This window comes from Larus michahellis, chromosome 6 (assembly GCF_964199755.1).
Source record: "Larus michahellis chromosome 6, bLarMic1.1, whole genome shotgun sequence".
Classification (NCBI taxonomy): Eukaryota; Metazoa; Chordata; class Aves; order Charadriiformes; family Laridae; genus Larus; species Larus michahellis.
The window spans coordinates 68,713,228-68,737,305 of record NC_133901.1 but is presented as its reverse complement, the minus strand read 5'-3'; the positions used below and the strand labels follow the sequence as shown (position 1 = coordinate 68,737,305).

Genomic DNA, 24,078 nt, shown 5'->3' with positions numbered 1-24,078 from the left:
TTATAACACTGTAACAGGCTAGGATTTGTTGTAGATAAAGATATCACAGCTTCTTACAAATGGCAAATACGCGACTGTCATCAATGAAGCATTTTGTGACGTTTGCCCTGTAATCGTTTAGCAGATGCTGCTGACCTTTGATCTCACATTATCCTGAGCGAAAGCGGTTTCTTCAGTGCAGGTCTCGCAACAAAACCGGCAAGAACAAAAACGACCACTGCCAGGACGGCGACAGCAACAACAAGTGGTGGGAGGGGATTGTCACCATCAGCGGGAACAACCTGGGGATGCGGCACAGAGACGTCCAGCCCTGCAAGAGAAGGCAAGAGGGGGTTTGGTCTCAGGGCACAGAGAGCTGCTGCGTTAAAAGGGATGGTCAGAAACAAGCTAACTTCTTACAGATCCATTGATTTCAACTATTTGAACAGGCTTTATATTAGCAGGGACGGCAACTTAACTAAGCAAACTTCATAAGCAGAAGGCAACTGAAGGAATGAGATGTTTCTCTGTTTGCTCCCAGATGGCCATCACGTTACACAGTCAGACAGGAGCTAATTAGTTCAATGGAGTTATAGCACTAAAACGGGTTAGACACTACCTCTCCTTTGGGACAGCCAAAGCAGCTATACTTTTTATACATGCAGGCAAAAACAGGGCATTTGCAAGGTGTTGAAAGAAGAAGAGATTTGTATATATTTGTGTCAGCCAAACAATCACCTTTTTATAGTGAAGTTACAAAAGCAGATTTCAGCGACAGAGGTCAGAAACGCAGAGCTATGGCTTTTCTAAGCAGCCTCAGCGTAAATATGAGAGATGTTCATTTGACTTTACCAGCATTCCTACTCCCTTCTCGAAGCTTGAGTGACCCGACAACCACATTCACTTTTTCCTCGGCAGAACTTGTTCCTCTCTTGGACCTGCTGATGCAGCCCCGGTAGCAGCGGGAGGAATAGTCCCCGAGCCCGCACACCACCAGCTCACACTGCAGGTAGACCAACGCGTGGCGGCTAATGAACTCGAAGGCATTAAATTTGAACCGAGCAAAGTGGCCGTAGGGGGAGTAGTACGTGGTGTAGGAAGAATCTCTAACACATCTAGAAAGAAAAGGCAAAGAGAATTAGTCTGCATGGGTACATGCATGTACGTTCCTGCAAAAATGCAATAAATTAAAACAAAATTCTACCATTGCCAGGTACTAAGAACACAACGGGATAAAAATGCAACTTTTATAGCATAATATAGACTTTTAAAATATAGACTTCTTTAAGCAACTAGAGCATTGGCAACTCTTTATTTTTTTCCGAGAGAAGAGAGTGGTGAAGAGGGAAGGACAGACGCTTGCTAATGTCTGTGCTAAGGAATGAAAATAGTTATTCTAACGCTTGACCTGTTTTTACTAAAATATTTAATGCCTAGGATGATAGATTCCTGCTGCCAGTTTTCACTAGCTCATCTCATCTACTTCACTCCCACTAGTTTGAATTTTGCGTATAGGATAAGGATAAAGTAAGTGAAACGAAAGGTCTAAATGACATTTCTTATTTCCAGGCTCATACTGTAAATATAAAAAAAAAAATCAAAGAGCACTTCTGACATTCTGTTGATAATGAGTTCTAAACCAATTCAGATTGGCTCTATTCTTTTAAACAAATGCAGAAAGGGTATTACAGGTATGCTTCTAACGACTTGAGAAAGCTCTTACCCATTCCTGATTATGTCATAGGCCAGAGAGTTAAAATCATGAGGATCAGGTGATGCCACACATGTGTCCACAAAGATGGTCAGATTTTGGTCAGAGTTGTGAAGAGAAGCTTGAACGTACACGTTTTGGTTCAAGTCAATGTAGTATGGAGAGTCGTGCACTTGCCGCAAGAATGATGAGGAATCATAAAAACCGATGTGCATGTCATATCTTCCAAACTGATTTTCATTCACGTCCACAGTGTCCTCAGCAACGTACATTATTTGCGTCCATGCGTTCTGTAGCATTTTGCAACTAATACGTAAGTGAATAGTTTTTTTCCTCCTGATTATGTGCCCAGAAGATGTAACTTTGATCGTGTTGGAATAGTTAATTGTATCATTGTTCTCCTGTTTAACATGGGATTTAAAATGAGGAATTGTATTTTTGTCATGTTCCATGCTCTAAGCTTTGATGGAGTAATACCCAATTTAAAAATGCAGATTCATCTTAAACTTTTTAAACCAAGAAGCTCTATGTTGGTCTTTTCTGCTCACATTGTAAATAAACTTGCTGAAGTGTGTAACTGAACAGAAATAAGCGGAGAAAAACTCTTTGGTGAATCCAAGGCAGACCCAACTCATTGAACATCTGTACAAAACACCAGTCATGGAGTACACACTCATCCCAGTCCTGCAGGGCACTTACAAGGCTACATCTACTTTAAATCACGCAAAGTTCATATAACTTCCTCCCGCGCTTTACTCCCTAGAACCTCATTTCTCTTAAGCACGGGGGTTCCCTAAGGCATGGAAAGCTAAAGCACTAAAAACCTCCGGGTCTCGTTGGTTCCCTTCGTCGCCCTGTGGACAACAATGGCCCTTTCATGACTCTTGTCAAAGCGGGTCCTGCAATTCAGAGTGCACAAGGGTGAGCCTACCTCTCGGATCGTCCCACAGCCGTTGTAGGGAATGTTGAATATGACCTCGTGTGACGTGACTGTTGGTTGACAGCGATTGTCGTTCAGGGTGACCATCTGCGCCGAGTAGCCTTGAGACTGGAGGTAGTCTCTGCTCACCACCGCACGCATGTAGTCTGGCAAGCACAGAAGGGCTGGTAGAAGAAGATACAATATATTAGTGACTTCAGGAATTTGTTAATGATCAAAGGTTGCAATTCAACCAAATGTTTTTTTCTTAATTTAGAAGGTAGGCGGTTCACACACCAACCCATCATATTTCATATGCATCCTTTCATTTCCCTAACATCTTTAAACACACACAAATAGTTATTTTGCAAACAAAACCAATAAACAGGCTTGTCTGTTGAGAAACAGCGACCGGGAACTTACTAGTGTTGTGATCTGCCGGAATGGAGGAGTAGTGAGCCTGAAACCCTCTGAAGTTGTATCTAGAATCGCTATGAAAGCGAACGGTCATCATGTTTGAAGAGGATGTGTACGTGGGAAAGGAACCAGAACAAAGTCTCCCAAGAAGCGGGGAAGAATGTGGAGGCCCATCATAGACTTCAACGTAGTCATACTGGCATCTGCCACTTTGCATCCTGGTGAACAAACAGCACCTTGTGAAATGATGAGGGGACTGTAACACCTCTCTTATGGAGAAAAGCTGAGGGATTTGGGTCTCTTCAGCCTGGAAAAAAGATGCCTGAGGGGGGATCTTACCAACACTTGTAAATACTTAAAGGGTGGGTGTCAGGAGGATGGGGCCAGGCTCTTTTCAGTGGTGCCCAGTGACAGGACAAGAGGTAACGGGCACAAACTTGAGCATAGGAAGTTCCACCTCAACATGAGGAGGAACTTCTTTCCTGTGAGGGTGGCAGAGCCCTGGCACAGGCTGCCCAGAGAGGTGGTGGAGTCTCCGTCTCTGGAGACATTCCAAACCCACCTGGACACGTTCCTGTGCCACCTGCTCTGGGTGACCCTGCTCTGGCAGGGGGTTGGAGGGGATGGTCTCCAGAGGTCCCTTCCAACCCCTACCGTTCTATGATTCTGTGATTCTGTGAAATGATTTTCAGAAACTCTGATTTAACTGCCTAATGTGTGATAAAATCTTTCAGCACTTTAAGTTTTCACAGCAGAGGTTTTGCATGTAGCTGTAGCAGAAAATTGTGAGCAGAAAATACCACAGTAATCCAGATTTTGTTCTGATCTTCCAGCTGCTGGATGTTATTGAAAGTATCTTTAAAACTGGAAAGGTTGCCTGTTTCAAATAAGGTTTCAAACAAGGTTTCAAACTTCTCAAATAAGTTTCGACTTTGCTGTTTGCCCAGGGAATCAATGTTTTACTTACGCAATATCTCTAAATGTGAGCATAACACGGAAATTGTTCTCTACTTGTATTTCCCACACGCAGTCAGTGTTGTTTGGATAGCTTCCAGGGTAGAAGGGGCTCTGCAGCATCCCAGAGGAATCTGAGATTGAGCCACCACAAAAATAAGGTGCTGCAGAAAAAAATGGAAGACGATTTACTTACAGGAAATTACTTATTGTAATTTGCTTACAGGACTCTATAAAATTGTACTGGAGCTGTAGGTGTCTCATCCGCAGCTGCTGAAAAGCAGGTCTCCCGCTGGCTGCAGGCGATGCTCCGTATGACTCAAATCAAAACAAATATTTGGTTTTGCTTTAGCTTTACTTTCATGTTGCATTCGGGATTCCCTGTCACATCCGTGGTGTCACACCACCCTCTTCAGGCTGGGCTGGTAACGCCTGGACGCTTTCTGCTCTGTTCTCTCCTTTCTACAGTTGAGATCTGACGTGGGAGGCCTCCTGATAGTCAAAATGGAAATGCCTTCCTGAACAGACGGCATCCCCTGGTTACTCTGCTGCTTCTCTTTATTCCCCGAAGGACGTTGCAGGATAAATAAGTTGCAAGTCCTCTAGGAAACTCTAATGTTATGGTCTCAGACTGAAATAAGCACTCCGGGCTGCTGGGCCAAATCTTAAATATGTCTCATTTCTCCTATAAGCGTAATTGCAAAAGCTTTCATGTCCCTGCCAGCACGAATGACATATCATTCTTATGTTAAACACACAGATAATCCTAAAAGTTTCCTTATAGGCAGCGAGCACAAGCTCTGAACTTAATTCCTACAAGATGTGAGACGTAAAGGCAACACCCTCCCCCCGCCATTTTATGTTCTTGCACAGGGACCCCCCCCCAGTGCAGCGTACTCTTCCCTGCCTCAGGATTTTGGGATTCTTGGGCTATTCTAAGCTTGGGAGCATCAGCTGTACCCAGACACTGCCCCTTTCCCTGGTCAGACTGAACAGGCTCTCAGGGACCTCCACTTTCATACCATTTGCTACTGTGAATGGTCAAGCCCTTAGTCTAAAATCTTCTTTCTACGACAGAAATAGCAGGCTGAAGACAGTAAGACCTCTACTAAGCACAAGAACGAAAAACTACCCATTTCACGCAGCTTCTCTGTTAAATGACCTGTGACTCTGAATGAAAATAGAGAAAATTCCAGTTAAACTGGTACGGTTTTGAAAAGGAAGCCGTATTTTTTTAAGGAAACTCTAAAAGAATACAAATCAAGTTATACTGTCAGGGAAGTAGATAAAGACAAAGATGGAAAATGAAAAAAATTCAGGAGAAAACATGATTTATGAGTGCTGTATAGAAGTCATAACAATAAGGAAACTCACACACACAAAAAATTAATGTCGGTAAAATTACACTGTGCATGTACCCCTGGCATGGTTTGATGCCATTGCGCTTTAGATCTTCGGTTCTGAACAAGGTACAATTACCACCCTGCCAAGACTGATATATGCGGTTAAAAGTTAAGAGATTTTTGACAACGCTTCCTAAGCCTTGACCCAGCCGAAGAGCCCGGCGAGGAGATGGCTTGCCCACAGCCCAACCAGCGTAACTGCAAAGTAAGCGTCACTGAGATGCGAGGGAATAACACAGCCTTTCTAAGCATTACCATGAAAGTTTGAAGTGTTATTGCCATAGAAACAAAAATCAAATTTAAAACAGCCCAACAGGGAGACAGCCCACAAATTAAAAAGGTGAGAAGAGCCAGGGAAGAGCATTACCTGATGGAGGTGTCGGGGTGGCCAGAGCAGCTGTGGGTGTAGAGGAAGAAGAGCCACAAGTGAGACGTGTTGCTCAGGAGAAAGGTGCTGTGGCAGAGACATGGCCCCACCTTGGGGCAGAGGGTACCATGACGGGGATTGTGGCAAGGGGATGGGGACTTGGGGGACCATGAGCTCCACGGGAGAGCTGGTGGCCTCTGGTGCCCACGCACCTGCACAGATGACACTGGCATCCTCCACGTGCCTGCAGTTGTGCACGCCCCAGCCGTTGTGCCTGCACATCTGGAGGGAGGGCTCGTCCCCGCGGCACTGCACATCGTCCAGGAAGATGCTCCCAGAGCCGAGGCCGAAGTACGCGTTGCCCGGGGCAGCCATGGGCTGGCCACAGCCCAGCTGCTGACACACCACCCGGGCATCACTCAGGTCCCACTGGTCGTCACACACTGTCCCCCAGCTGTTGCCATTGTACAGCTCCACGCGGCCTTCACAGCTGTTCCTCCCACCGGAGAGCCGCAGGTGGGCACCTGGGACACGGCACATGCCACCGGGTCAGGGTCCCACCAGACTGACCCCCACAGCCCCCACCTCCCCAGCTGTTCTGGAGATTTGACCACAGTGACCGTGAGTTGGGGTGGTGCAGACCTGAAGGGACCAGGGGAGGGCAGTGACTGAGCAAAGACCCTGGGGGTGCAAAAGGCAGGTGCACAATGAGCAGAGACCTGCTGAGGAGGTCCAAGGGAGCTGCCTGGTGGCCCTGGGGGCTGGGACATTTGCAGAAAACCCCTTTGCACTCCTTGACCGTGGCCCATCCCCTGAGAGGGGCCACTCATGCACCCTGGAGATGTTTGACTCCATGTGACCTGACAGGGTGCCTGCAGGGTTGCTGGCCACCTGGGCTTGCCGTTGCAAAGCCAATGGTGTGCCCTGGGATCAGGGCAGCGACCCGCATCCTGGGCTGACCCGGCAGGCATGTGGGATCGAGGGAAGGGATTGCTCCCAACCACTTGGCACTTGCTGCCTGAGAGCCAGGAGCCACGGGGTGGTTGGCAGAGGAGGGCTCGGACCCATCACCACTGCTGCAGCTCAGCTCCTTCCCGGCAACAGCCCCCAAACCACGTGGCCCCTCGCCACAGGCAAAGGGGAGCAGCAGCCCTGTGACGGGAAGGCTCAGGCCAGCATGTCCCCCCTCCTCTCCTCTTGTGCCAGGCTGGGGCTCGTTGCGAGGCTGGGAATAAGCTGGGTGGGCATGAATTACCTGTTGTGTACGGCCATTCAGCAGGAGGGGTTGAATGTGCAGCTGCAAGGAAGGAGATGGAGTGAATGAAAGGACAGCAAATGCAGCAGGCTTGTGGCAATGGATGGACATGGACATGGACATGGACATGGACATGGAAATGCAAGGCTGGAGCACTAATGGGTGAAGAGACCGTGGGGCTCTGTCCTGTCATTCCCCCTCCAGACACCAGCATGACATGCCCCCAGTGCTGTCCCATCCTCCCCACGCCGTGATCCCACAGTCCTGCTTTTTGCCACTGCACCGAGCACCTACACCTTCGATTGTGGAGAGCCTGCTGTGCCCTCTGTGTGCAAAACTGGGACTTTTGTATGACACATGCTTCCAGCACCAGGCAGCAAAAACCCCCAACCTCACCACTCCACCCTGGCTCTACCGATGGAGGTAAGCATGGCTGCACCCAAGGGAGAGCACCCAAACCTGCCCCATGGGACCCACAGGAGAGCTGGTGGCCTCTGGTGCCCACGCACCTGCACAGATGACACTGGCATCCTCCACGTGCCTGCAGTTGTGCACGCCCCAGCCGTTGTGCCTGCACATCTGGAGGGAGGGCTCGTCCCCGCGGCACTGCACATCATCCAGGAAGATGCTCCCAGAGCCGAGGCCGAAGTACGCATTGCCCGGGGCAGCCATGGGCTGGCCACAGCCCAGCTGCTGACACACCACCCGGGCATCACTCAGGTCCCACTGGTCGTCACACACTGTTCCCCAGCTGTTGCCATTGTACAGCTCCACACGACCTTCACAAGTGTTCCTCCCACCGGAGAGCCGCAGGTGGGCACCTGGGACACGGCACACAGGACCAGGTTAGGGTATCTCCAGACCAGCACCCTGTGGTCCCTAGATGGGCCCCTACAGCAGGGAGCCTGCATGGGTGCTGCACGGCCAGGGACAGGTCTGGGGGGCCTGAATTACCTGTTGAATATGGCCAGTCTGTGGTGGGCACCAGAGCTACAGATGTAAGTAAGAATTTAGTGTCAATGAAAAAGGCTCTGAACACAGTCGCTGCATGTCATGCACCCCAAAGTAGCCTGTCTTCATGGAGCCCCTGTCCTATGGCACTTCACATCATACGAAGGTCTTTCATTCAATTGAAATGACCATTGTGACTTCTCTGTTTCACACAACCACCTGCTCACTGGGCCGGAACCACGTGCCCCTGGAGTTCTAACTTGCATTACAAAACACTTGATGCAGCAGCTTTCTCTTTTCCAGTCATGTCCCAAATCCCAGAGCACATCTAAGAAATGGCAGGGTCTGGAGGGGCGAAGGAAGAATGATCCCTTGTTGTAATCCCCCCAGTTGCAGTGAGAGGAAATCCCTCTCTGAACCGTTTCCTTCACCAGCAGTGGCTACAGAGGTCTTGGCCTCAAGCCTCAGCCCCCTAGTTTACCAGCTCTTCTCCATGCTCTACCTGCACCCTCACTGTGGACTTGGGTGACACAAATGGCCTAACTGGCTAGGGTCAGGGATGGGAGACTCCATCCAGTGCAGTCAGGTCTGGGAAGGGAGATCAGGGGCACTAAGGAGATCAGTGAGTGACAGTGGAGAGGGTTACCTGTTGTGCTCCCCTCTGCTGTAGTAGCCATTGTCGCTGTGGTGGTTGTCTCTGCGAGGGTGGTCGTTGCTGCTATGGAGGTTACTGGCGCTGCAGTGGTTGTCTCCACTAGGTGGGACGTCACTGCTGAGGAGGTTGCTGGTGCTGCAGTGGTTGTCTCTGCTAAGGAGGCTGTCTCCGCTATGAGGGCTATTGGTGCTGCGATGGTCGTCTCTGCTAGAGAGGTCATTGGTGCTGTGGTAGTCGTCTCCTCTGTGGAGGTCGTCGCTGCTGTGGAGGTCGTCTCCAGCAATGAGGTCATTGCTGCTGGGGTGGTTGTCTCCTCTGTGGAGGTCGTTGCCACTGTGGGGGTTGTCTCCAGTGTTGAGGTCGTTGCTACTGGGGTGGTTGTCTCCGGTGTTGAGGTCATTGGTCCTGTGGAGGCTGTGTAGCTTGTAGTGGTCTTTCCTGTGAATATGGAAGAAAAACATCACCCACATGAGGACCGTGCTTGTGCAATGGCTACATCTGTGTGTGAGCAACAAGCCCAGATCCTCAAGGATGAAGTGAACTCAAGACAAATTACTATGATGCCATACTCCATGTTGACTGGAGAGAATGGAGGTGGGTAACAGCCAATTGAAAATTTTTTCTTGAAAGTGGTATTTTCAGATGGTGACAGCAGGAAAGGTACAGATATGGCATCTGCTCCCAGCACAGGACACCACGGCCCAGGCATGGCCAGAGTCTGTCCTCTACAGGCTCCTGCCATGGAGCTGGGAGCTGTAGGGTTGCTGGCAGCAGCAGGGCTTGGACCTGTCACCATTGCGGATGCCCTTCTGCAGAGGCTCAGGCCATCCCCAGGAGCAGCCTGGGCAGTGGCCTTTGGGGTGGTGCTTGGTGCAAAGCCGGGAGTGGATCAGGCCGTGGTGACTCACCTGTTGAATGCGGCCAGTCTGTCGTAGACACCGGAACTACAAATGGAAGCAAGAAATAAATGACATTTTAAAAGACACTGGACACAGCACGCATATTGTAACAGAGGCATCGGAGCACGTTTTGTTGTTTTCTCCTAAGTGCAAAGCACCGGTGCAGCTGCCATTTTCTCCTAGCATGAGTTCAGGTCTCTAGGCTCTTCCTCTTTGAGTAAATGTGGAAAACTGCAATATATATAAAACACCTGAACAGCCTGTTGTCATCAGCCATGTCTCAGTTCGTAACGATCTGTTGTTAGTACAGGAGAAAATAACATACAAGTGAACTACCTTTTCTTAAAAAATAAGGAGAAAGTAAAGTCAGAAAAGAGCAAGGTGACAGAGTACTCAAAATGGATGGATATTTGTAAAGGAAAGAATATTAATGGACCTAAACTTGAAGGAAAACTTGATTAATACAGAAACAATGCAAAGTGTGCTGTCAGCTATGGCAGTGTGCGCTGTGCTGAAGTTATTGTTGCCCATAACGAATGCATTAAGGCTTGTGATAAGAAGATGAGTTTCACCTAAGCCCCTTCCTCCCTGATGACCGTTGCCTATCAGACATAGCTTTGCCTCTAGTTTCGGCTTGTTTCCTTATTCTCTTTGTCACTACGGGGTGATTAGATGGAATAAAAGTTCTGCATATTGCAACGCCTATCTGATCCTTGGGAATTCAGTTGCTTTGCATGGGGTGAGCAATCACAGTTTGTATGCAACCCTAGTGAGAAAAACATGACTTTGGTTCTGCCGGGTCATCAGAGTGAAAAGACAGATTCTGCTTTCTGAGAACAGGCCTTTTCGGAGGGACTGTGCCCTTCCACAGATAAAAAATTCTTCATAATAAAGCAGAAAGAAAGATTAGACATATATCTGATACATCTGGTGTAACTTTCCAACACGTATCTTGAATGAAATGCTGTCTCAGAAGGAGAATGTCTGCATACCCCCATACCAACACATGTATATCGAGTGCAATTTATAGCAAAATCATTTAGAAAAGAAAAATGTGACAGCACCTGAACAGACAACACCAGCATCTTCATAGTGGGCACAGTTGTGTATCCTCCACCCAGGGTGACTACAGTGCGACAAGGAGACCTCATTTCCCATGCAATTCACGTTGTCCAGCAGGATATCGCCCGAGCCTTGCCCAAAGTAAGCACTTCCTGGAGCTGCAATGGGCTGGCCACATCCCAGCTCCCTGCACACAACCTGGGCATCGGAAAGGTCCCAGTAGTCATCACAAACTGTCCCCCGCTGGCCGTTGTAATAGAGCTCAACGCGACCTTCACATCTGTGCCTTCCATTCACCAGCTGGAGATAGGTCGCTTTGGGAGAGAGGGATTTGAGCACAAACACAGTCAGACAGATAAGCTGGAAGAGACCTTAAGAAGTCATTTATTCTGCTCTCTTGACCCATCGTTCCTAGTAGGTGCTTGGTGTTGTGGTTTCAGTTGGGATAGAGATAACTTTTTCATTAGCAGCTGGTATAGTGCCGTGTTTTGGATTTGGGATGAGAAATACTTGTCTGGTGAAAACTGGTGGGTTTAGTTATTGCCAGGCTCCCATGGACTTTTCTGCTCCTTGCACCACCCCACCGGCAAGCCGGCTGGGAGGGCACAAGCAGCTGGGAGCCAACACAGCTGAGACAGCTGACCCCAACTGACCAAAGGTCTATTCCGTGCCATACGACATCATGCTTGGTACATAAAGCTGGGGGAAGAAGGAAGGGGGGATGCTCCAAGTGATGACACTTGTCTTCCCAAGTAACGGTTACGCGTGATGGAGCCCTGCTTTCCTGCCGATGGGAACCAGTGAATGAATTCCTTGTTTTGCCTTGCTCGCGTGCGTGGCTTTTGCTCTACTTATTAAACTGTCTTTATCTCAACCCACGAGTGTTTTCTCACTTTTACTCTCTCCCCCATCCACACTGGGGGGAGTGAGCGAGCGGCTGCATGGTTCTAGGTGCTGGCTGGGTTTAAACCACGACACTTGCCTAGCCCAATATTAAATGCACCTTTTTTCTTCCCCTCTTCCAGATCTCAAAATCAGCCGCATGTACTTTATGCAAGCTTTCTACAGAAAATTTAAATAGCAGGCTAAGCACAAACTATTTCAGCAAGAAAGGAAATTCTTTAATAATAAGAAAAGCATAACAGGAAAGCAAAGGAAAGAAAATGAATATCAGTATCTGGATGAAATCTAAGTAAAACTGTAATAAGAAAATGTCACTGATTTTTTTTTTTCACTTTGTTACTAGGGGAACGGCAAGTTTTAAGAAGACCTTTCATGTTTGTGTATTTCTTTTATTCATTGCTGTCAAAATGTTTTATGCTAAAGAGCAAGGAGACACTCTGCATTGAATCCCACTGGAGCTTAGGATGTACAGCACAGCTTTCCTGCCCTCAACTCTGTCTTACCAGAAGCGTGTATGTGTAGCACTTCTATGTGGTGTACAAAGCCCCTGCTGACCTGGGTGCAGGGGGAAACGCCCAAGCAGATCACCGAGGCTTCGGGGTCACGGCAAGAGGCAGGTTCAGCAGCCGGGACCGGCTTTTTGTGAAATCTGTGCTCATGGGGCTGCTACAGTGCTGCCATATAAAAATTACCAGGCAGGTAATTTACATCACATAAATATCACAAGATGTTATGCACTACTGAAGGATAACAAGCAGTGACCTACTTTGCTTAAAATGATGTCAAAATTAGATCAAATGAATCCTTCAGAAACGCTTCAGAATTTTACAGAAAACAATAGCCATTCTTTATTCCCCTCCGTGCTTTATGGAATCTACCTAGAATTTCTCTTCTTCCTCTAAAACTTTTAGGAGACTTTTAAGGACCTAGAGTCCACACATCACAAACAAATCCTGTAGTTTTTAAGAGTAATTTTAGTGGAAGAATTCCACTAAGTGTTCAACAGAAAAGACAACACTCTCAACAGGATTATAAGAATTTCAATAGGAATCCACTGGCTTTATTTCTTACATGCCTGTAAAATGTTATTAGAGTTTGAAATAAAGAAATACCTAATAACCTATCATGTATACATCTGATAACTGCGTTCATCCAGGTAAAGCCCATCTGCTTTGCAGTTTGCTTTAGCTTATTTAGACATTCTGCAGAGAACAGTATGAAAGTCCTGATTTTAGAGATCCATTTTTGGTGAAGAATTTTGTTAAAGACTTTACCGCTAAGTGTAAGAGAGCAAATAAATCTTGTAACTTAAGATTTGCAGTATTTACACTTTGGAAATGAAAACACGCACGCTGCACTTGTTATACTCTTCATTTCTGCCAAATGCGTATTTAGCTTGTTATTAAACGCTGAATAAGTCATCCAAAGCAAAACAAATCTAAGAAGTTAACAGCTCCAGGATTTCTTCACTGCATCTAATCCTTTGTTCTTGGACTAGAAGAACAGTCAAGACGGTGTCCAAACTAAATTTGCCCCTATTTGTGCGCATTTAACTGGCGGTTCAAAGGGAGAAGCTACAAAAGCGCCCCTTGACTTGTCCCCGATTTGTTTCTTCAAATGCCTACTTGGACATTTTTGAACCACACTCACGGGGTTTTTGTGAAGTGGAACAGCAAACCTGGCAGAAAGTCAAAGTGGGATTAGGAAATTAAAGCTGATCCAAACCAGTTTTATTTGCTTTCCTTCAGGGTCTGTCATCGCTGTGAGAGCATAATGATCTGCTGGGCATGTAATTAGAGAGGTTACATCCTGCCTCACACTTTAAAGGTATCAAAAAGACAAAAGCACAGGAGTCAGAGGCAGGGGCTGGGGAATGAAGCCAGAAGCAGAGAGAACTGGAGCAACAAGAGTAAGATGGTTTATCACCAGGCAAGCAGAGGACAGGTGAAGAAAACTGGATGAGGCGAGTGATGGCAATATAAATTATCATAACGATGCTTAAATAACTAGTTAGAAAAATAATCTGCAATTGTTCTAGGATATACATAGAATTATTCAGCTCAAAGTCACCCAAGTCAGAAACTAATCGTATAAGGAACAAGTCAATGACAAAAATAAAGTTGAACTAACAGCGTTTCATGTCATTCATTATTTTTAGATGTCCCTCATTTATCCCCAGTGCTAGATTAAGAAAATTAACTCCTTGTTATATTTCATTAAATTGTACATAAGATCAAGAAGAATCAAATACTACAAGCAATATTAAATAACATATGTATGTGTTCATACACTCTGGAATAAATATCCATTTAAAAAATAAATTCTTAAATATTTCTTAGATCAAAATTCTGGACCTGAAAGTTTGCCTCATTCATAACATACCCACAGGCACGAGTGTGCAACGACACAAGGCACTAAGACAAGTACTACCCGGTGGCAGCAAATGAACTCCACTAAATGTTTTCAGTCATTCTTATTCACTATGATGGATAGTTCACAATTTTAGTAGAACAAAATTGTGCTATCTCACCCAATCTCTCTTTTAATCTTTTGCCCAAACCAATACCAGCATGATTGTGATTTCTATTTGTGGAATCAACAGAGAGGACCCCAACCAGTCTTTACAATTTTTTTTATGTGCCCTGGAACAAGTCTAAGTGCTTTACCTGATCTGGCCTCCAGAACTGCTGCACCTAACAAGAGTAGCCATGTCAAAATCATAGCGGTACCCATCTTATCAAGTGCTGCTGATAGAAAGGACCATCAGAATATATAGTTTATTGCTGAAGGGGAGTGGCTCTACGGGTTTCTCTTTCTACAAGAGAACCATAAAACAACCACAGTCCTATGATCTGAAACAAAAATATGTTTGGTTTGTTATTCACGATTTTGTAACTTCCTGGGTTTTGCAGAAAGACAATATCTCAAGAGTAACATTTTCCATTGCCTGGAAGGAAATATTTATGCTACTCTAGGTTTCACAATCATCTCGTTGTACAAATAAAATGAGTTCCTATCCAAAGATACCTTTCCATTCTGGCTGTTGAATCTCAGTATTTTTCTTTTATGAGGAGATTCCTTGGCAGGTCCGGGGAAAGTAGTGGAATGTCAAAACTGAAATGGGTTTCCTCCAGCAAAGTAATAAAAGAGCTTCATAACTTGGTTCCAACTAGTGAGGCAAGTCTCCCTGGGGAGCCACGAGTCTCTTACAGGTTTGGCATACTCAAATAAAATAAGATAAGACCTGGTGGCCCTGTTCAAGCATGACTGGGGCAGTCTCTGAACATAACCCACCGGAACTGTGGCTGTTGCTGAAAGAAAGATGAAGGTAACAGAGACACACTTAATCGGGAGGGCTGCATCCTATCAAAATTGCTGGCTCCACCACAACATCAGTTCCTCTGCCATCAGCAGCAGAGCCGACAACAAGAAGGTTAAGATAGGAGGTGGCTGCAGCTCAACGTAGGAGCCACTGGAGAGGCAACGTGGTGGAGATGTGAGGAAAGGAGAGGAGGCAATCAGTGGTCCTGGGCTGACCTACCAGTCCAGGACCTGGGGAAAGAGAGTTGGGGTGGTGCAAGAAGAACTGACTGAGAGAGGTGTGAAATATTGCTTGCTAGTTTTCTGTGCTTGAGAGCCACAGCCAGAAGTGGAGAGGAGCTCATACCATAGTGTGTGATTGATAACTTTGCCCCAACACATGGGTAGTTTGCTCCAGATAATTAAGGAGAGAAACTGGCCAAGCCTTGTAAGCAAATCACTATGAGATACCTGAAGAACTTTGCAGTTGAAGTCAACACCTCCAGCCCCAACATGAACCCATTCCTTTTTGGCATTTTTAAGTTCAAGTCAAAACTCTAATCACTGAGAGATTGTTAGATTCCAAGAAAGTGTTAAGAGAACCAGGGCCAGCTGACAACTTTTTGTGAAAACTGTGCAGACAAATCAGTGGATTTTATGCATAGTTAATCAAATTACAAAGGTTGCAACTTAGCTTTATTCTAAAATTTCCTTTGATCCTTTGAACGACGAAAGGGGAAAAAAAAGGTTCAGATTTCTATTAAGAATCTTTCTTAATATATTCCTTGTTTAATTTTGCATAGTGAAAATTAACAGCTGTGTCATTCTTTGAAGGAATGAGTCCAAAGCTCTTCAACTACATGAAACAGTGCTTAATTCTCATTCAACACTCTCTTGCCAAAGTGGTTACTTTCCTGTGTTTCTGTGTTTTAACCATTGAATGAGAAAAGGCTGATGACCATCCTAACACTGAAGAGCCAGAATATTGGTTTTCACCTGATTCCTACCTCTACACCCTTGGATGACATTATCAGGAGTTAAAATTTGTAGCACAATTGTTGCCATATACAAATTTATTGCCTCCAGGGCCAGTCACCAAGGATGAAGACTGAAGTCCAGGAGACCAAGGGAAAAATGACTTAGAAGGTCTTTCCACAAAGGCCAGCATCACTGGAATGGAAGAAGGAAGTGCAAAACCCAAGAGGCCAAAGATAATGCTGGAAGCCTTGAAAGTGAACGCTGAGAAGGGTAAATATGTTTCTTCTTTATACAAACAACCTCATTCCCACATGAATGAGGAAACGTACGCAACACCTGGTATTCACTATTCATATTCTTCTGGTTTTGACATCTTGGCAAGAAGCAGAAAACGTCCAATACATTTGACTGACTAATCAAGCACGGTAACCAGTGAAGCAAGAGTAAGTGATGGACAGAGATCCTTCTCCAAACTCTTGCAATAATTGAAAAGGGCGGGGAGGTAGGGGAACACGAAAGTGATTCCCAGGTGATTCAAGTGAAAGAAAACCTGTCAAAATGTCCAGGTAAATGAACAACCCTGATTAATTATTTCGTCACTATGTTCTTCACTAATTAATTCTTTACTAAAACTTCAAAGAGCTAGATATTTCTGAAGAACATGACTATCAGGCAATCTCTGTAGACTAGGAATAGATTCCTACTCTGTATATGTTCCAATTAATTTGAATTAATTAATTAATTAATGCAAATACCATACAGCACATGTTTTCGTCTTTCCCATTGGCTAGATAAGTCTCTTTCAGTAACACATTTTTGCTCTTTAGGACTTCTTCTGGCAGCTTGAAGTGTTTCTCAGCACGTTACTCTGTGACAGAAGCTCCATCAAGCTTTGAAAACACTTTCTCTTCTGCTGACTATTGTCAGGAGACTTCTGCAGACACACTGGCTTTTGTGAGGTCCAAATGGAAACCATTGAAAGGTTATAGAAGATTAATCAGTTTTCACCTGTGACTATAAGAAAGTATCTAGACTGGAATGAGGGTATTCACAGGCTTCTGCACAAAGAAACAATGGTTTGAATTCATGCGTTAAGATGCAGTGAGGCAGCATAGTCTATTTTATCAGGTTCCTTGATGGCCTCTTGGGTTCTGTTGCGTGTGAAATGTGAAGTGTGTCATTGCAAATCGATTTGCATTTGTTTAATGGTGAGGATCCAAATGGATCAGAACTGTCTGCCACCAAGAGTCAAATCCACTGGATTTACCAGTAGAAGCTTTCCCGAATGCAGTGGGGCAGGAGGGGGGAAGGAAGGTTCTTGGCAGAGGCACCATTCAGGAGGCATATGTACTTGAGCATGACCCTTTCCTCATCACCAAACCCAGTTTTCTTGAATCCTGCATGTCTGTAATACCTGTGGATTAAGGAAGGAGGCAGGAAATAAGAAGGATGAGTCTGAGACACCAACTACTTGAACAGTTTAGTGGTGTTTTCTACAGCAACATTTAATATGGAACCCACTGATCTTAGATCTTCTACCTTTCATTCTGATTCAAACATTGGTATATCTCCACCTGGGATCCCTGGCACAGAACAGTATGGGAAGGCTTATCTCTGAACAGTACAGGCACGTTGCAGGTTGGAGGCACCAACATCCTAAGTCTAGGATCTGTTTGCTTGTCTGATCAAAATAATATTCAGAGACTAGAAGAAGAAAAAGTGTCACCAAGCTATGCCCTGAAAAATGGTGGGGTAGCATAACCGCAGCAGCAAGGCCACAGCAGGGGCAGGGGCAGGAGAGAAAACAGCAGGTCTGGGAAGAGCAGAGGGGAAGGTCCTCTCCTGGAGAGGTAGGAAAGCCCAGGTCTAGGAAAGTTTTCACTGTGCTGGGCAGGTCACTGGATTTCTCCAAGCATGGGCAATCTCTGGTCCACACACAGAGGACTAGACGAAAGGCAGGTCGGCCTCCTGGATTGCTCTGCCCTTCAAAGCTGGCTGTAGGCACAGAGGAAGGGAGGACTCTCCTCAGGCCTTGTTCCTCATGTGTGGACAGCAAGATTCACTTCCATTCTCTGTGGGCAATGCCAGTCCCTGCCTGTATGGTCCCTTCACAGCACGGAGAGATGACGGTAGGCCTGCCAGGGGTCACCAGGAAAAGGCAGCTTGCAGTCAGAAATGGCACAGGCTGTAATGACGACTCCTGTCAGAGCTGCCCGCATCCTCCTCGTCAGGTCAGGATGTCGCCCTGGCGTAGAGCTCGCCTTCCCCACACGTCACTGCTTTGTCTCTCGCTCACACCACACATAGTACATTACACTGTTCCCAACGAACTTTCCCCTGTCATTGCTGGCTAGAAAACAGGAAAGACTAAAGAAGAGCATTTCTCAGTCAAAGACCAGTGACCTTTCCGCCTGCAGTAAGTAGCTTCTTCCAAACAGATTCTTACTTTAATATTTTTTTGTTTTGTTTTCGCATGGGGATAGGAGACAGGTCACACTTCCTTATGGCAACTTACGTACATTTTCTCTCCACCCCCCTCCATTGCAGGTGTAGAAATGCGTAAGAACATGAGCAGAAATCATTGCTTGGCAAAGTCATTTTGTCAGAAGCCACGTTCTCCAACCTGATAATGCATTAGCTGGCAGTTCAGACGCATAGATGGTGTGTTGCAAGTACACAAAAAGAAGTATTGCTCAAAAAACCCTTTCTTTCTTGCTTTTTTTTAATTACATACTTACACAACAGATGTGTTTATATTCATCCACTATACAAAATGTTATAAATGGCCTACATTTTCTCAGGGAAAAATGTAATTGTGAAGAACCATACAGCCCAAAATAAGGAATGCTGTACAGGAGCAATTCCTTACATGCAGCCCCTCTGCATTTTCATTTATGGCTCATTATTGAGATATTTTTACTGCAAGGAAACATTTTTCTGGACCTGTTTTCCAGAGTATCTCATGGTGCTACACAGGTGTTCCATCTGCACATCAGCAATGGCAAAATAGGTCAGTTCTTCTTTTTCAAGTCATCTAAGTTGGTCTTCTCAGACAGACACTCAACCAGGATCTCAACTGAGGTGCTCTGAAATGTCCAGCGTTGAAGACGGTAGCTTATTTGGATGCCGGGATGGAAGAATCAACCTTTCTTTAGACCTTAGGTGTATGTGGACTTGAGGATTTTAAAGCCAGGTTCCTTTTAAGTTCAGTTCATGGTAACACCGGTTTTTACCTCAGTACAGCACGATCTTCAAACAAGATCTGGATGGTGGAATAGTCAAGTAAGAGTTACCCTCTACGCAGACTGCAAAACCAAATCGTGAAGCTGATGACTGGCGCCTTCCACCTGCAAGCCTTGGGTTGCCTCTCACATTATCTGGTAGGGGATGGGTTGCCGCAGTTTGCGCTTCAAAAGAAATCCTCCCACAGTGAGAACAGCAGCTACGAGCACCACGATGGTTACCGCCAGAGGAGCGTGGGAGCTGGCAGCAGGCGCCGGGCTCTGAGAGTCCCCTTCCATTTGGAAGGCAGAGGCCACTTCTGTGCTCAGAAAAGAAAGAGAGAGGCTTGCATCTGTTTTCCTGAGCTAGTTAATCTCAAAGGTAATTAGGCAAAGAGAACTGGAATTAAAATGTTGCAATCTGGATTTGATCAGAAACCAAATTGTTTTATTGCACATTGTTTGACCAGTGATCCTGCGGCCATGCCAAACAAGTAAAAGATTATGGCAAGAAATTAAAGAGCAACAAAGAATTTGCAATGATTACACTCTGAGACTATAAAACGCTGTTTCCTAATAGCGGAAACAGCAGTTATAGGGCACTGGGAAACAACATTTCCCAGGGGACCTACAGATTGGTTGCTAATAAATAAGAGATGTGCTTTGAAAAATTAATATAAATCCTGCAAGGATATGAGTTACATCTCATCCCTCTTCCCACAGAAGAGAATCAATTGCCATTTTTCATGTGCAGAACAAATAATGGATCTAAACTGTGACAGAATGGAAGCAGCTTGCAAACGTTACAAAACAATTTTACAAAAATTGTATAAATTTGATATAAATTGTATAAAAACTGTTTTGGAAAAAAGTCATCCCCGTGAGAACTATATCAGAGTTACGAGCAAGCCAGCAAAGGCGTATTTCAGAGCTGGATTTCATGTCCGAGCTGACATGCAAACATAGAGTAATGTACAGGGACTTACATTATTTGAGTTATTTAAACTTACCAGCGTTCCTGTTCTCAGCGGGAGCATCCCGAAGCCGGACAGGTCCAATAACCACATTCACTTTTGCATGGGAAGAACCAACATCCCTCTTGAACCTACTGGTGCAGCCTCGGTAGCAGCGGGAAGAGTAGTCATTCTTCATGCACACCGCCAGCTCACACTGCAGGTAAACTGACGGGTATCGATGAATAAATGAAAAAGCGTTAAATGAAAAGCGAGCAACGTCTTTGTACGACGAATTGATAGTAAAGTAGGTAGGATCCTTAACACACCTGGAAAGATATAGAATTAACAGATTAGCTATTGTGAATAGAAACGCTATGACACAATCTCCCTGCAGTATGTTTCATGCTCAAATATAAAACCAGAAGGTAAAAGTATAAGAGAACTCAAAAGGATTAAAAAAAAAAAAAGTGTATTTTTAGCAAGGAGGGAAAATAAGAGCCAAAAAATAACCAATGGCAGTGGTGATTTCTACCACACTAATGTATATAGCACAGAAATTTCGTAGCTCAACAAAATTGATGTAAACATGAATAGCTGAAAAACAAGTAGTGGTTCTGCTGGTTTCTGTGTTTCGGGTACAGGTGAGGACCTGTTTTGCATTTGCAAACAAGGCCCCTGGAGGTTGTTGCAGAAAGAGAAAGGGCCCCTTTTGACCCTGGAAGGACAACACTAATTCTAATATGCATACGTTTGGGGAAATAAACGTGCTCTTTAGTCCTTTGATGTTTGTAGAGTACTTTGCTTGGGGCATCTCAACACCTGGCAGAGGTCTCCAGATGTTTCACAGACCAAGTCGCTTGGGTAACTTTCCTGTCAGTGAGTTTTACTTCCTAACAATTACTAGCCTTACAGGTTACCTAACTCAGATCCTTCTTGTACTCAGATCATTCTTGTTTAATTTAATCACCACGCAAAAAGATCACAATAATTCCCCCACAATTGTTACCCCAGAATATTTCAAAATGGTCATTAATTATCTTTATGTCTCAAAAAAAATTCCATTGTGCTCATTTCCCTAATAAAGACCCCAGGGATTTTAAGTCCTCTCATTCTTAGTTTATTTTATACTGCAGTGATACCCCAACACATCTGATATTATAGGTGGATACTATTGATTTTAGATTCTGTAAATACATTTGCTTTTGACGCAGTTCCTTTTCACATGAATAAAAATTAACTGGAAAATGATCAGAAACTATTTGCTTCATCTCCCTGGTGACCGTGCTGCTCACAAAGCTGGACAGTCCTTCTGTGTCCTGCTTAATGTGTATGTGTTTTTATGGATAAAATAAGAAGAAACCCCAAGACGAGGAGAACCTTCCTAAGATTCACACAAGGTGTAAAAGGGAGGCCGTTCACCCAGCAGGCAGGAGGCACTGTGTCGCTTCGTCAGCCTCTCACGGACTGGCTTCCAGCTTAGCAGGAGGTTACTACACCGCTAAGGTTACTGATGTCAACACCCTCCCAGGGGACAAGAGGAATTCAAATGCCACCTAGCACAGAAGGGGAATGAACTAGCATGAGTCTTGCATTCCTGGAACAAAATGGGACGCACTGCAATGCTTCTAGCTCCCTGGTTTTGCGTTCTTTACAAGAGTCCACAACTTTTAGATTTCAAATCAAAAGGCATTTTGTAGGCAAAATCAAAACGTTTTGTACCCAATTTAGCAAAATGGTTTAGGTTTTTAGACTAGCAAGAAAAGGCTAAGGAATTTCTCTTCTTTGTGAACAGACTGTTTTGTATTCTGGTTATGATGCTGCAAAACTCAAATTCTGATGTATGGAAACGCAGAGCCACCGACTTCCCTACATTTCATGCATCTATTTCAGAAACAAATACGGACCCCGGTTTCTACACTGCCTCCCTGAATGAAATCTCAGTGCTTGACCGCAACTTCTGAATGGCATTTCCTTGTCATATTATATCTTATTCAGGCTTTGACAAAAAGTCTTTCTTAGAAGTATATTTGTACTGAGAATTGTAACCAATGTACACTGGCCCTAAATCACCACCTTCATAAACTGAGCTCTTTTAGAACTATTCATACAGATACTTCCTAAGTAATTCCTTAGAAGGTTCTTACCCACTTCTGATCAAGTCATAGGTCAGTGCTTTAAAATTGCTGGGATCAGGTGATGCCACGCATGTGTCCACAAACAAGATCAGATTCCTGTCAGAGCTGTGAAGAGAAGCTTCGAGGAACAAATCCTGGTTCAGGTCAACGTAGTATGGAAAGTCATACACTGGCCACAGGAAAGACGAGGAATTGTAGAATGTCAAGCTCACTTCGTATCTGCCATACTGGGTTTCGCTGGCATTAATAATGTCGTTGGCAATGTACATTACTTCCACCCAGGTGTTGTGGAGCATTTTGCAGTTGATGTGCAAATGAAGGTCCTTTTGCCTCTTGATGATGTGACCAGAACCAGGCACTTTTATCACATTGGAGTAGGTGATGGTTTCATTGTTGCCCTGTTTGACACATTAGATGAATACAAAATTATCGCTTGTAGTCATGTTGACGGTGTATACTACAAACTTCTGTATGTGCCAGATCCTAGTATTAGTCAGAAAGGACATGTCATACTCAAAATACCCAAACATCCTGGATGTTATTGTTCACTCACCTTATTCTCTAGAACATCACTCTGAAATAGATACAGGGATTACCTACATCCTGGGAAGGAGAAGTAGGAATATTTAACAAACCTTAGCCTCCAGAAATACGTGCTTCTTTTCTGTATTTTGAATACCTGTGGGTTACAACACCCTTTGCAAATCATGACAATTTTCCAAATGTATATTAAGTTTCCATGCCCAGACGTGGAGAGCTCTCCAAAATATGTTAACACCAACCTGTCTACGTGTACCACAGCCGTTGTATGGAACGTTGAAGGTAATCTTAGTCGGTGTAATTGCTGGTCTACAGTTAGGGTCGGACAAGCTGATGTTCTGCACTGAGTAGCCCTGTGACTCGAGATAGTGTCTGTCTACAACTGCACGCATGTAGTCTGGCAAGCACATAAGGGCTAGGGAAGAAAATATGAATTATTAGTGGTTTCAGGTACTCGGTAATGCTTGCATGCTACAACTTCAAGAAATGCAATAGCTACTACCATTTAGGGCAGAGAATTCATAAGCCAAACCACTTATTTTAGATTTAAATATGAATAAGCCATAGTCTCTGACAAATTTCAGCTGACCTTCAGTTACTCTCCTCACAAAAATATGTAGTTTACAACAGGCTTTTGCTGAGACCTTGAGCCTGTATCACCACTCACACAAAAATGTCAAGAAATGGGAATTTTTCCTGAATAAGAATCCAAAAGCTACTGTGGAAGGTACAGCACTAAACACACACACTGGCTTGCAGAAACACTGTCTGGGTGGGAGGGGATCCTGAAACCATCTTCGTGGTGTTTCACTCAGTCCACGATATGAAAAGCAATGATCCCAGGGAGAGTTTGGCCTTTGGTAGAGTGAGACATCTGATGGTAGGGACCTACTGGCAGCACACAACCTCTTGAAAGGCAGCTACCAAGACAACAGAGCCAAATGTGATCGCCGTTGTTTGTGCCTGGGGAGGCTGTGAGTGCCCATTAGATGAACTTTCCCACTGGGACTGCAGGACAGTCCTGGAACAGGTCACCCAGAGAAGCTGTGGTTTTGAAGACTTCATCCTTTGAATGTTTCTAAAGACTCGGCTAGACAAGTTCGTAACGGACCTGACCTGGTGTTGGCAATGGCTATGTTGTGAGTAGTTGGACTAGCCTCCAAAGGTCCTTTCTAACCAATATTTCTACAATGCTATGAAAATCTGTCCACAAAGGTAGAAAAAAAAATAATGTATGAATTATGAGGTGACAAGAAGAAAGATCGATTTAGACTGGCCATCATAGAAGACATCTAAAGGCAATTAATTTGATACTTGAAGGGTTTTTTTAAAACGAAAACATAATTATTGTCTGAAAGTGATCAGTCAATAACCAGTTATGAAATTCAAGCGAGAACATCATCTGTGTAGGAGTAGTTCAAAAACATTAACAAATATTTATTTAGCAAATAAAAACAGACTACAAAAGCTTCT

The 24,078-nt window shown here is 44.8% G+C and overlaps 1 protein-coding gene across 1 annotated transcript in view; it reads right to left on the bottom strand.

Annotated features, from left to right (window-relative positions):
* Nucleotides 1-817: 817 nt before the first annotated feature.
* The window catches only part of DMBT1 (deleted in malignant brain tumors 1), a 42,368-nt gene continuing 19,107 nt past the window's right edge, over nucleotides 818-24,078 (bottom strand). The window contains 18 exon segments of the mRNA XM_074593058.1: nucleotides 818-1,094; nucleotides 1,703-2,091; nucleotides 2,622-2,794; nucleotides 3,033-3,244; nucleotides 3,994-4,114; nucleotides 5,963-6,274; nucleotides 7,515-7,826; nucleotides 7,960-8,036; nucleotides 8,603-9,049; nucleotides 9,181-9,190; nucleotides 9,520-9,555; nucleotides 10,575-10,886; nucleotides 14,770-14,786; nucleotides 17,021-17,167; nucleotides 19,126-19,294; nucleotides 19,985-20,256; nucleotides 22,075-22,463; nucleotides 22,848-23,020. Coding sequence (XP_074449159.1) covers nucleotides 818-1,094; nucleotides 1,703-2,091; nucleotides 2,622-2,794; nucleotides 3,033-3,244; nucleotides 3,994-4,114; nucleotides 5,963-6,274; nucleotides 7,515-7,826; nucleotides 7,960-8,036; nucleotides 8,603-9,049; nucleotides 9,181-9,190; nucleotides 9,520-9,555; nucleotides 10,575-10,886; nucleotides 14,770-14,786; nucleotides 17,021-17,167; nucleotides 19,126-19,294; nucleotides 19,985-20,256; nucleotides 22,075-22,463; nucleotides 22,848-23,020 — 3,845 coding nt within the window.